Here is a 13986-nt window from a genome sequence, read left to right on the forward strand (position 1 = left end):
AGACACAGAAAATAGAATATGTACAATCTGTAACCAGCCTGTTATATGTGACGAATTTCATATTATATTAAAACATGCAGAGCTCTTGATGATGTAAGAAAAAGTATACTCCCTAGCTATTTTTGTAATAACCCCCATATTGATCAATTTGTTTCCCTTATGAAATCTGACTATCATCCTTTGGTACAGAAACTGTCCCGTTTAACGAAAATTGTATTATCCCTGTTTTAGTTATACACTTATATTATATTCATATGCATATAAGCCAAATTGGCACTTTATATTTATCAAAATATATGTATGTTCTCGATATCATTTTGTATGATTTATGAGAATAAAATCCTGAGTCCTGAGTCCTGACGTCTCTGCCGGTGCCGCTGGCCTTGGCGTCCTGCAACGGTGCCCGTCTGCTGCACACCGGTCCTCAGTTTGCGTATTGTCTCAGATTGTGTTCTACAGTCCAGGGCACCTGCAATTGCTGCTGTTGATTGTCCAGTATCAAGACGTCATCAGTGATGAGCCGGATAGAACAACGCTAAAGTGTCACTAGTTTCTGTCAGTATTTGTAGTAGCCTTCCTTTACACGGAATACATCACAAAGTCGCCCCCAACATGCTCGAGATCAGACGCATTTTAATCAACTAGGAAACCTGTTGTATTTCCTCATGGAATGCCTGGATCAGATCGTGAAGATTCTGTGATGGAGAGCTCTATAATTTACTACACGTCCCAAATGTGTGAGTGAGGGAGTAAATATTGCTTTAAGCCGCATTGACAATTTTGCAGTTATTCGTTGCAAGAAAACATATTTTCCTATTAAGCTGAATAAAGAATAAAAGTGATGAGGAAGATCACTAAAACGTCAGTCCATTATCATAGTAAACTGTAAAAACTGGCATTCAGAACTTTAAATCTAATCTTACCGTATAATTTATTTAAAATATGGTAAAATCAAATGATGAGAACGTCCCAAATGATCCCAAAGGTGTCCCATTTGGTTTAGATCCGGGCTTCGAGCAAACCAAGACAATGTATCTCTTCATTTCAACTTTGTTCTATGATGGGTCAGCTTCAGGCATGTCTATTGTGCACTCCTTTTCATGTTCTATCATTTAACCTTTGGAGTTATTTCCCTTCGTTGTACCCAGTCAGTGAACCATGTGGATGTCACGTGTATTGGAACATGCAAGGTACCTGTGCAGTGTTTGAGCGAGTTTGCTATCAACGCCAAGTAAAGTGCCAACAAATCATGTAATGTCATCCTTTAAGTTGAGATGACGGGGGTTGCCTTGAATATTGTTCCACGTATATGCCTTTCAGATCCACTATCTGTGCCAAAGATTTCCGTTCAACATGTAAATCTGAAAATGTTCAGAGCTGCACTAGGCTAATTCTGGTGTGAGGAGCTACAACTAACGTCGTATCGGTCTCTCAGGAATATGGCGATGACACCACCTTCTTTGCGTGGCATGTTCAGATGTTGGAGAGTCAGATACGGACGAACGTTATGGATGAACAACTTCTTTACTCGGGTGATGCGACGTTTTTATACTGATTCTTGTGTGGTTGTCGAAACGTCTTTGTTTACAACAGCTGGAGTGAGTGAGTTTAATCTAAGTCACGTCGGAAGTGCCCTAGCCATATTGTGAACTTGAACACGTCATGCAGTCATACAGTTGTGCGCTAATTATAAGCTGTTATCGATTGACAGAAAAATAACCAGCATTATATCACAGATTTATTTAATACTAGTCACAGATCATTCAAACTGATTATTTGGCACTGACATTGCATAAAAACGGGCTAGGTGGCCAGCAACATACGTAATTCAAGGACCTTTGCTACCTACATGGTTCCCTAGCCAGATTTACACCTATCACTAGTTACTTGCGATTGTCGTAGGTGTAGCCGGAGATGAAAATTAAACACTTATTCAGCACTTACAATTCAGGTAGATATAATTACACTTTGAAAGCTGTGGTCTTACATACCCTCTCTAGACGTGCTTTAACGCCTATTAAGCGCACAGCGACTAACAATCTCACTACATAATTATATGCTACCAATATATTAAAGATGACATATGTATAATTCTTTTTCTTTACAACAGATAACATTAAATGATAAACAACGTCTTTTGCTGTTTTCACTCTAAAATATACAACAGTTTGAAACACAGGCTGACACACAGGCTGTAGCTCCAAGCAACCAAAGCCACCTGTATGGAGATCACGGGGACTAACGGACTCTGATTCCTGTTGGAACTTACAGCAAAGATTATACCAAGAGACATGTAATCCATCATAATCAGGTATTCTACCATGAATCAAGAAAATACTAGATTCTGATTGGCATCAATTGTGGATTGACGCTCATCTGATTGTAAGGCCGCTTCACCGCGCATTGACAAATCTTATTGTGAGAACTACTTCCGTTTGACCACAATGATGGCGGATCATAACAACAACTCCATGGATTTTGACGCTGACTTTCGAATATTCCACATAGGCAATTGGAACTTTTTGGATTAAAAATGCGTTTGATTTCATTGCGCTTCACTGCGCACGTATAGGACACTGCCGCACTACTTCAGCTTGACCACCAACATGACTAATATCAACACAACAGACGTGATGGAAATGCTGATAAAACATTTATTTAAACTCGAAATATACAATTATATGATCCCCCCAACCCCCACCCCCACAATTATGAGGGAACCTCACTATCATATTACCTTCTATTATAAAAATATTCAAACTCAATTACAATACACAACCCCAAACATAAACAAAACAATTTCTAACATATAAATCAGAAAGCCTTGTAAAAATACATCCCTATCTATACAAAATATGCAGCAAAACATTAGTAAACATTTACCTACCTGGTAAATGGTATATTTAATTCCGTTTAGAATGGGAAATTTGCAAGATAGATTTAACGGTCTGGCGAAACACCACATTTATGCCACTCATAGTCATACTCCATGATATCCCGTTGCATCGTTCACAAAATAATTCTGCTCTCTGCCAGCTTCCCCGCAAGGTTGTCACTGTTATGTTCATCTACTTTGAAAAACGCTTGGACACAGTCCAGTCCCAAACGATGAAAACAAAGTTCCAAGGAATCACAAGTTAGTCGCATGTACACTAAGCAGCAGCACTGTCACCCTTTTGTCGCATGCCGGGGTGGAGGCAGTACGTGAAATCATGATCGGCCGGTCATAAAAATCAACAGTTTTTGATGAGTTACAGGTCGTAGGTTGATCAGGAAAGTATCTATCCTTCGATTCTGCAGGGTTCAGATTCGACAGTCAGTCAAGTATTGCCCACTGACACTTCAAATTTCAACCTTTCGCAAAATGTAAACACTGGCTCGTCCGCCATTTCAAACTGTTGCGTAACTGTTTACTTCGAAGAAAATAAGTAGGTCAGACGATTCCATTATAGTGTGGCCAGGGGGGTACAGTTTCACGGCACACAAAACAATAGGCTGGTTTTAGTCGTGTGGAGTTGGGATGAAAAAAACCCCAAGATCTCGGGTATTACATAATTGCATTGAATAAACAGTAGTTTGATTTCTTTGGACAGAATATTGTTATGTTGTAATGTTAAAAAAAATACGAACGGCACCTACCGCTCCCTTCACAGACGAGTTCAATTCGCCTCTCGTCCCATGCCGGATTACGCAGTGTCTTCCGCAGAGCGAGGAAGTTCGATTTTAAATGGTTCATGGTAGAATGGAGATAACCCTTGTGTGTTTGAAAATCAGAGACATGCTTTACTGAATTGATGGCGACTAAATATTTCAATTGAAACCTCACGCGTAGCGTGAGGTTTCAATTGAAATATTTAGTCGCCATCAATTCAGTAAAGCGTGTCTCTGATTTTCAAACACACTAGATTTATCTCCTAAATGGTATGAAAACGCAACTGTGAATAAATGTACTGTAATTGCTCAGTTCGCATAATTTATGTACTTTCAAACGTATTTCTAAATTCATGTCTTCGAACGTTAATAAGAAATATGAAATACAATAAAGACATTTCAAAATATAATTGAGCACCATGGACCAGTGGCCTTCTGTGCGAAGGTAACCTATAAACAGTATGCACATTAACTTCCAAATCGACCTTGCTCCTTCGCATTAAGAAGGATCCAAACATTCCGGGTTCTCAGGATCTCCTGGAACTTTGGCTTCTCTCTTCAGTATCGGGATGAGGAATAGCAGCATAGTGCCCAGAAGAGACACAGAGCCTGTAAGCATACAGATAGACGTGCCGGATTAAAGTCAGTTTACTGTATGACATGTGAGGCATAAAAAGTCATGGACATGGTGCTATATTACGGGGTATCCACAGAGTACCGTCGCTTATAACTGTAAATTAAATATACATTTTTGGCAAATATTTCATCATGGCGAAAAAATACATTTTGTCTAATGAGCACCGTTACTCATTCTCCCATCTAAGTTCACTTCGGGTTTTACGGATTGCCTTTGTTGGCTTGAAATAGTAACATGGTTTTCATGAACACAATTGTAATTGTAAGTGTTAATTTGCTCTTAGCGTTGAAATATACAGAAAGCTTTGTAGTTAACATTTTACCATTCTCGTGCAATGAAGGGTACATGCTTACCACCAATATGGAACCCTGCGGCGTATGATGATGTCATGTCGTACAGTGCACCTGAAGAAGTAGAAGTACATAATGTAGTTGTTGGTGCAGTAACAAAGGTGTGTCTTGTAAGGAAATATGGTTATAAAAGTATTCCAAAACAAACGCTTAAGTGGGCTAAAATTCCAAAACGAATTTTTCAGCTCCATCGACAATATTTCAGACTTTTAGCGACGTTAAACGCTTGATGATATCCAGAGCCCGGCTGTCCATAATTGTCACTAAACCCCATCAGTGATTGATATCATGAATAAAATTCCATGCATTAGGGGCACGATGACGCGCAAGTAGCCACGTTAAAGAGCCTGACTCATTTCAATCGCATATAACAGCATAATGGTGACGAAAATCTACAAGCTATTATCTGTGTGCCTAATAAAGAATAATTATATAATATAAGGATATTTACTGTATTTGAGACCCGTGAAGATCCGGGTTAGAATTGATCTTCAGTAACCCATGCTTGTCGTAAGAGGCAACTAACGGGATCGGATGGTCAGGCTCACTGGCTTGGTTTGACACATGTCATCGGTTCCCAATTACGCACATCGATGCTCATGCTGTTGATCACTGGGTTGTCTGGTCCAGACTCGATTATTTACAGACTGCCACCATATAGCTGGAATATTGCTGAGTGCGGCATTAAACTAAACTCACTCACTCACTACTATATTTCATTGTACATGGAAGGTAAATGAATGTACAAGTGCGTGTACAAGTATGTACTCTTCAGGCATATTGTGTCGTGGGCCTGTTGGCAGATGGACTTACCTGCAATGGTGGGACCAATCAGATAGCTTACACCGCCCACACATAAGGTAACTCCAAACACTGTTGCCAGGCGTTCAACTCCGAACAGCTCCACAACAATAGGCGTCAGTAACATAAAGCTAACACCGTAATATAAGCCAAACAGAACTTCGTATAGAACAAGTTGAGCAAATCCATACGCGAATAGTGGCATGAATAATATTGTCAAAGAGTTCAGGCCTTGGCACGATATGTACATCATCAGCAAATCAGTGCTCTTGTCATTACAGATCGCCCCAATGAGAATCCGCGCCACAGTGAGAGTGAGGCCATAGGCGGTGAACAGCGATGGGACTTTGGCCGGTGGTACTCCAACGGAACGCACATAAGATGGCAGATGAACCAGCTGAATTGAGTAGCCCATCATGTACGTGAAATAGTTAAGGAGGATGATAAGGAGGATCTTGTCTTTCAGAAGTGTGAATGCGCTGACATATTTACCAACTGCAACAGAAGCACTTTGTTTTGACCTTTCGTGTGGAAATATCAGAGATCCCGTTACCACCATCTGGGCAATGACACATCCAAGCGTGGACATCGCCGTCCTCCAGCCAAATTGGTCAATCAACCAGCCAATCACATGCGGACCAGACAAGACACCGACGCCGATAAATGATGTAGCGAGTCCATGGGCTAATACTCTTTTCTCCCGGAAGTAATATCCGACAGCTATTGTAGCTGGCGTGTAAATGATGCCAAATCCTATCCCTGAATTGGATAGAGAAAAAACAAGCTCATCATATCATACCTTTATATTTCCTAGTTGTGTTGTTCCGTCGAATATCATAACATAACAATTTAAGTGTTAAGACATTATTAACCAACATTAGTTGTTTGATACACCGAGGTACGGTAGAGGGAAATAAATCACAGCCAAATGTGACATTCCTCACCAGAGAGTATTCCGAAACAGCCAAGCAACTGCGGAAGAGTGTTGGTAATGCTGGACGCCACGAGTCCAACAGATAGTATTGTTCCCCAATCATTATGGATGTACGTATACTGAACATGTTACAGATGACACTCGCCACAGGACCTGAAACGCAGCATGTGTTTAGTTCCTCCATCAACAACATAAACATCGACTGTGGACATGTTAGCCGATTTGCAAATAACTTTCCATAAGGTAAATCTGTTTGGTTTATACGGAAACCAAATGTTGCGCGAAGACGTTCCGGTGTATTTTGGAAGGTTGAAGACTGTTGTTGCTACATGACTGCTATTGCCATTGACCATATTGCTGTTAACTATTTTTATACTGTCATCTGGATTGACAACCCAAGCAGGTGTAACCCATAGGTGGTTTAATTCCATGTAACTTATTTATACCTACTTGGGTGTCCCACTTCTTCTGCATCAGCTCACGGATATAAGTTTTAATCCTAGCTTTGTAACCAGAGGATGGAATACAATTGTTAAGGTTGGCACCGGCAAGAAAGTGCATTATCGGGTTACAGTGGCCCGCTCATTCCTGATAACATGTGGTCGTTTTAATTATACTTCTGTCCATTTTAGCTATAATGGCTTTTAAGGGCATTGAAGATCCAATCACGTGCATTGTAGTCACCTAGTATTGACTGCAGGCTGATGAAGAAGGAACACACCAAGCTAATATAAGCCGTGCTGCCATCGTAATGCTGGAGAAACCGGTCCTGGAACATTCCTGGGAAAAGAATGTATGATAGAATTACGTTATAAAGGAGAGTGGATGGGTTTCGTGCCTGTGTCCTGTGGGAAAAGAAAAAATGCAGATATTACAGGTAACGGATTTTCACTTAAAACATGTTTTGTATTTTAGTTTGTGGGATAAACAATTTCTTCAACAAATGTAGTAATACGTATGTATTAACAGTCTCGCCATAAGCACGACCTGGCACAGACACGTAATTTACCACTAACAAAGAAACGAATCACAGTATTTCCGCTAATTTTGTTGACAGTCAACAATATTACCGCTCTTTGTCGGTAGTGTGTATACAATTGAACCTTGATCAGACAAGCCAGTGATCAACAACATGAGCATCGATCTACGCAATCGGGATACAATGATATGAAGTCAGTGAACCATCCAATCCTGTCAGTCGCCTCTTACGACAAACATGGATTGCTGAAGACTAATTCTAACCCAGATCTGTACATCATTGGGAGCCAATGGTTTAACAACAAGGTTACCAAATAAACATGCAGTTTACATACCTACAGAGATGGCCAGAGTCCCCAACACATACATGTTGAACACCGACACCGCAAGGACCACCCACGCCCAACCACTGTCCGTGTTCCGTCCAGACCTCATCCCTTTGAAAAGAAACAGATTGGAATAAGAATTGTTTCCATGACAACTTCTCACTACGTTTGGTCTTTGATTTGTCAGCACATTTCCCCTGCTAGTGTGTTTCACCAATGGGGGTTTCACAAAAACATCCTCTACCTGCGTGACTTAAAGTTTCACTTTTAAGGTCAGTCACATAAAATGACGTGCTGGCGATTCATGAATGGAATCACATGAGGCCCGATGAGTTCAGCACAGTAACGTCAAGATTGCTTTGGGTGTCAATAACATCGATTCTTCTACTGTATGAGCTGCCTGCCCGAACCATAACATTGCGCCACCAAATCTGCACACCTCCTGATCGCAATTAGACGCAATTAGACGCCTTTCATGACGCCGTCAGGACGCCTGAGCAGATACCGCGACTCATCACTGAACACATTTCTCCACCTTTGCAATGGCCACTGGAGATGGTTTCGACAGCACTGTCGTGTAAAGACAGGTCCCCGAAAAGGTCTCCTCGGATGAATACTAGACTTGTGCCGATGCCGATGGTACTCTGGGACACATTGAATTGCCTTGCAACCGCTTGCTGCAACTCACCAGCTTCCAAATGACCAATCGCATTGTCGCGCTAAGCCTCGGGTAGTCTAGGCATGACTTTACTTGAAGATTTGCGTTTGTCAGTTGCCGCTAAAACAATGAGAGAAATGTTGCACGGATTGTACATGCAAACGAAGCCGCATGAATCTCATCTCATTCATGCTTCAAGACCTATATAAGATTTGGTTGCGTTTTGGCGACAGGTTTTCAATGACAAGTGATTCTAACTCGGAAATGGTTGGACGGACCGTTCACCATAGACATACTGGTTAGACTCACACTTATGATTCATTTTCGAAACATTACATAGACAGATATTGGCTATGCGTTTCTATTCTTCTTTTTTTTAGTAGTATAACATTATCATGTACACGCATGCTCACATGTGTGTATGCTTATATTACAAGCGCAATCGTGACTCATGGCAGAGTGTGCTTTTATGTACAAGGCCAACAATGCCGTGAAGTTATAGGGTTTAACAGTGTTACCAGTTGTTACTTCTTCAGGTCGTGAACAAGATTTCGAACCATTTTTGTATACGCATCGATGTATCCGTCACGCCCAAGAGTATACCAACATCCCGCGTACTCGAAGATCTGCACGCTGCAGCTGTCAGCAAATAATGTATGCCTCTTTAGCCGCGTTGTGCTTACGCATACACACCTGAAGTTGTGTCACGAATCGAATTTTATCCTTTTGAAGACGGGCACCCATGTGTCTAAAGGTAATTAATATTTGTTCATTTATGGCCAGTTGTTGTGTTGATTTCAAAGTTTAGACAATACGTTTACCAAGAAACCTATACGCAAAACAATTCAAACGTCAAGAACGAGAAAAAAAAAGGAAAAGAGCAATGTCATACAATTTATAACTATCATAACATTGACCTGGTGTACAACTGCCATGATACTGGGAAGCAATTACAATGGATGTACACAGTGAGTGAAATGTAGGTTTACGCCACTTTTAGCAATATTCCAGCAATATCCAGGCGGGGGACACCAGAAATAGGCTTCACATTGTACCCATGTGGGGAATCGAACCCGGGTCTTCGGCTTGACGAGAAAACGCTTTGCCTACTAGACTACCCCACCTAGCGTTACATGACAAATGATCCGTTAAACGTTTTGCTTCAGGAAGACAAGGTCCTTTAGCCGTTGTTGACATCACGTGGTGTACGCCAAGGAAGTATGTTGAGCCCTGTTTTATATATAATTTTAATAAGAAATTTTCACTGTCCGAGATGGACTATAAGATTTCATGTATCTCTCATTTGCAAATGATGTAAGACTGATAGATAGCACTCTCATATGCCAACAAAGAAATCTTAACATGTTACAGTGCAATTGATATAATTATATATTAACCAAGCGAAGTCCAGTATTGTTTCTTTAAGAAATGGTGGATACCTACGAACCACAGACAAATGGACTTATGACGACAAACAGATACAAGTAATATCCAACTATAGATACGTTGTGGTTTTCTTCACATTTAGTATAATTTGGTTCAAAGTGGGGAGTAATAGCACCGCACGCTTCTTAATGAAGGAGTTTCCAAATAATTACCTAAATGTAGTATCGACATATGGATCGAGAATACGGGATATATACTTTTTCTGCAAATATTGAAAAACTCTGATTTTGTTCCTTGGAACGATGTTCATGCGTAAATATAAAGGTATCAATGCCGTATTTGGTGAAGTGGTTAGAACCTACTGTTGTATTAACTGTTTTAGTCGTTGAAACTGGATTTACACATGTTTGGAATGCACAAGAGTGAGGCAGAATATGATATTTTTCACGATATTTTACGTGAAGATATGTACAGACATACACATTCAGACTCGGCACGCTAAAAGTATTTCTTCCACATTCCCTACGGTTCGTTTCATTTGTAGATTATGTTGTGTTTGTTTAGATTGGTGAGTTATGTGTGATTAAAAACGTCCTAGAAGGCCGGTTTTGAGTAGACAAATACTTAACACTTTAAAGGGTTGGGTGTTATTCAGAGGACGTAGATCGAGATTGATTACCCTTCACATTCCTGCCTGAAAACCCTAAAAACCTCAGCTGCCAAAGGCATGCTGTAAATTGACAATTGTATCTTTTTCGCTTTTCTAATTTCAACTTACCGCAAGGAAATTATAATGGCAGTAAAGCAAAGAGTAGGCGTTCATATTCAACGTCAGTACACTTACATTGGCTGTATAGAATACAAACACATTATTACATGGAATGGCAATAACATCTGTAGTGATAATATTTACCTCAGAGCCCAAGCTGCCAGTCTCCCCAAAGGTGTTATCCCAAAACTGGCGGTCTCCAGATGACGTATTTAGGGAATTGTTATAATCACATCCTTTTATTTAAACTTAACAGAAATATTCCATAACAACCACAACACCGTTTTACATTCAATACCACTGCTATAAAGTTGACATGCATAATATCAGTATTATCGCATAGTGAATTGCGAAGTGACGCATGTTTTGAAGGACTGAGTATTTCTAGCACGTGTTACACCTGTGATGACGTCATAAACTAAACGTCAGGTGACCAAGTGTACGGTTGAGAAGAATGAAGCGTTGATGTCATGTACCAGTGTAATATGAACTTCTGTTAACTGAAACATAGTGTTGGCGTATGTTTGGAGTGTCTGAACTGAACATTATCCTGGAGAAAATTACTTATTTGCCGTATGGTAAATATAGAAATGTTTTCATAGGCTTGTGTATAAAACATTCAATTTGCGTCTGAAACCAATTTTAATAACCATTTAATATGTCAAATAGAATTTATTATTCTGCCTGTCTGGCATAATATACTCAGTCCAGTTTCACATGCATAAGCCTTTAAAGACCATTGTATAGGCAGCCAGACTCTGTAAAAATATATGCTTTAGACCCGTTGTTTGGGATCTTGATTATATCCTTAATAATTTTGAAGAGTAACGATTACAGTCAAGCAGTCTACTGTCGTTGGGTTTGTGTACAAAACTGAACACAAATCATAAACAGCAATACATGACATATGGATGGACGATAATAAGAATAAATGAAATATATATAAACAGCTTAAATAAGGAATGTCAATATTTCTAATACGTAAAGGGAAGCTAGATTGATAGGGGATATAGCTATAGGTAGAGCTAAGGGGAAGCTAGATTGATAGGGGATATATCTATATGTAGACCTGAGGGGAAGCTAGATTAATAGGGGATATAGCTACAGATAGAGCTAAGGGGAAGCTAGATTGATAGGGGATATAGTTATAGGTAGAGCTGAGGGGAAACTAGATTGATAGGGGATATAGCTACAGGTAGAGCTGAGGGGAAGCTAGATTCATAGGGGATATAGCTATATGTGGAGCTGAGGGGAAACTAGATTGATAGGGGATATAGCTACATGTAGAGCTGTAGGAAAGCTCGATTGATAGGGGATATAGCTACAGGTACAGCTGAGGGGAAGCTAGATTCATAGTGGATATAGTTACAAGTAGAGCTGACAGGAAGCTAGATTGATAAGGGATATTTCTATAGGTTGAGCTGTGGGGAAGCTAAATTGATAGGGGATATAGCTACAGGTAGAGCTAAGGGGAAGCTAGATTAATAGGGGATATAGCTACAGATAGAGCTAAGGGGAAGCTAGATTGATAGGGGATATAGCTACAGATAGAGCTAAGGGGAAGCTAGATTGATAGGGGATATAGCTACAGGTAGAGCTAAGAGGAAGCTAGATTAATAGGGGATGTAGCTACAGATAGAGCTGAGGGGAAGCTAGATTGATAGGGGATATAGCTATAGGTAGAGCTGAGGGGAAGCTAGATTGATAGGGGATATAGCTACAGGTAGAGCTAAGGGGAAGCTAGATTAATAGGGGATATAGCTACAGGTAGAGCTAAGGGGAAGCTAGATTAATAGGGGATATAGCTACAAGAAGAGCTGAGGGGAAGCTAGATTAATAAGGGATATAGCTACAGATAGAGCTGAGGGGAAGCTAGATTGATAGGGGATATAGCTACAGGTAGAGCTAAGGGGAAGCTAGATTAATAGGGGATATAGCTACAGGTAGAGCTGAGGGGAAGCTAGATTGATAGGGGATATAGCTACAGGTAGAGCTGAGAAAATTCTCAGAAAGCATTAAGTTTCCTATAAGAAATGGCCCTTACTGGTTTCCAAAGTTTTGAATAAGTAAGAGGCAGGCTGTCCTTAATTGTCACTAAACCCCATCAGTGATTGATATCATGAATAAAATTCCATGCATTAGGGGCACGATGACGCGCAAATAGCCACGTTAAAGAGCCTGACTCATTTCAATCGCATGTAACAGCATAATGGTGACGAAAATCTACAAGCTATTATCTGTGTGCCTAATAAAGAATAATTATATAATATAAGGATATTTACTGTATTTGAGACCCGTGAAGATCCGGGTTAGAATTGATCTTCAGTAACCCATGCTTGTCGTAAGAGGCAACTAACGGGATCGGATGGTCAGGCTCACTGGCTTGGTTGACACATGTCATCAGTTCCCAGTTGCGCAGATTGATGCTCATGCTATTGATCAGTGGATTGTCTGGTCCAGACTCGATTATTTACAGACTGCCGCCGTATAGCTGGAATATTGCTGAGTGCGGCATAAAACTAAACTCACTCACTCACTTACGACAAGCAAAGGTTGCTGAAGACCAATTCTAACCCGGTAGTGACAACTTACCGGAAGCAGTGGTCATCGTCGTCTGTGAAAACAGTCATGTAAGCTTTCCACCGAGTTCTTAGAGGATGCTAATTTGTGCATTATATATGGAAGAGTCGGCCAGCAAGAATTCACATATATTAAAAACGGATCGTTTGTTGTGGACAGGAAAACATGTGCAACATTGAAGACTTTGAAGTGTCGAGAATATCATCTTTGATTAGCGGTGTTAATATTCCTGACAGTATATCATCGTAAGGATGAGAAAGCCACAATAACTCGGTGTATACTCCACAGGGAGTTGAGATTGATGATACGATGTGCCGTTGAGATTGACATCCAATGATCGAGGAAAAAATACCAGCGCCTTGAGCATGTACTAGTTGCGTGGATATGTGCGCTATATAATAATCCTAATAAACATCCTATAATAATCATACCGGATCACTCAATCCTTACTTGCGATGCAGAGAAACTGTGGCTAAATTGTAAAACGGTTCGGCGGAAAGTGCTACGAAAACAGTTTACAACAGAAAGGAAACTATTTGATAAAGTACTGGAAACGGACATAAATATCAGATGGATGAACAGCAACGTTTATTGGACCAACATAATAATTGTGATTTTCGTTCATAATTCTATTCCATAGGAAGTCGAAGTTGATGGTGAGGTTTGTGTCTTCAGATCTGTTGTGTTAATAATTGGAAACAGGATTATAGTTCATTGTTTGTGGATAGTTTTTCACACTCCTTAATCATGGTCCATTACATGAAGTTCAACGTGACCTCAATAACAATAGTGTTATATGGGACATTGCTAAAGATACTACTGACCTGCATTTGCGTATATCCACACCTAAACTAAAACATCCTGATATAAACACAAAGCTCTCCTGCGAAATAAATAAACAATCAAACAAACCCAA

At 40.2% G+C, this 13986-nt stretch overlaps 1 protein-coding gene across 1 annotated transcript; it reads right to left on the reverse strand.

Moving 5' to 3' along the window:
- Nucleotides 1–3936: 3936 nt before the first annotated feature.
- On the reverse strand, nt 3937–7786 carry LOC124257628 (monocarboxylate transporter 12-like). Its single transcript, XM_046691734.1, has 6 exons — nt 7687–7786; nt 7058–7153; nt 6384–6497; nt 5452–6198; nt 4642–4692; nt 3937–4260 (listed from the first exon to the last, which is right to left on the reverse strand). The coding sequence occupies exons 1-6, from the start codon at nt 7784–7786 to the stop codon at nt 4151–4153; spliced, it is 1218 nt and encodes a 405-aa protein (XP_046547690.1). The 3' UTR covers nt 3937–4150.
- Between the last annotated feature and the right edge of the window lie 6200 nt (nt 7787–13986).

This window comes from Haliotis rubra, unplaced genomic scaffold (assembly GCF_003918875.1).
Source record: "Haliotis rubra isolate DU_JTF1 unplaced genomic scaffold, ASM391887v1 Scf67, whole genome shotgun sequence".
NCBI classification, from domain to species: domain Eukaryota; kingdom Metazoa; phylum Mollusca; class Gastropoda; order Lepetellida; family Haliotidae; genus Haliotis; species Haliotis rubra.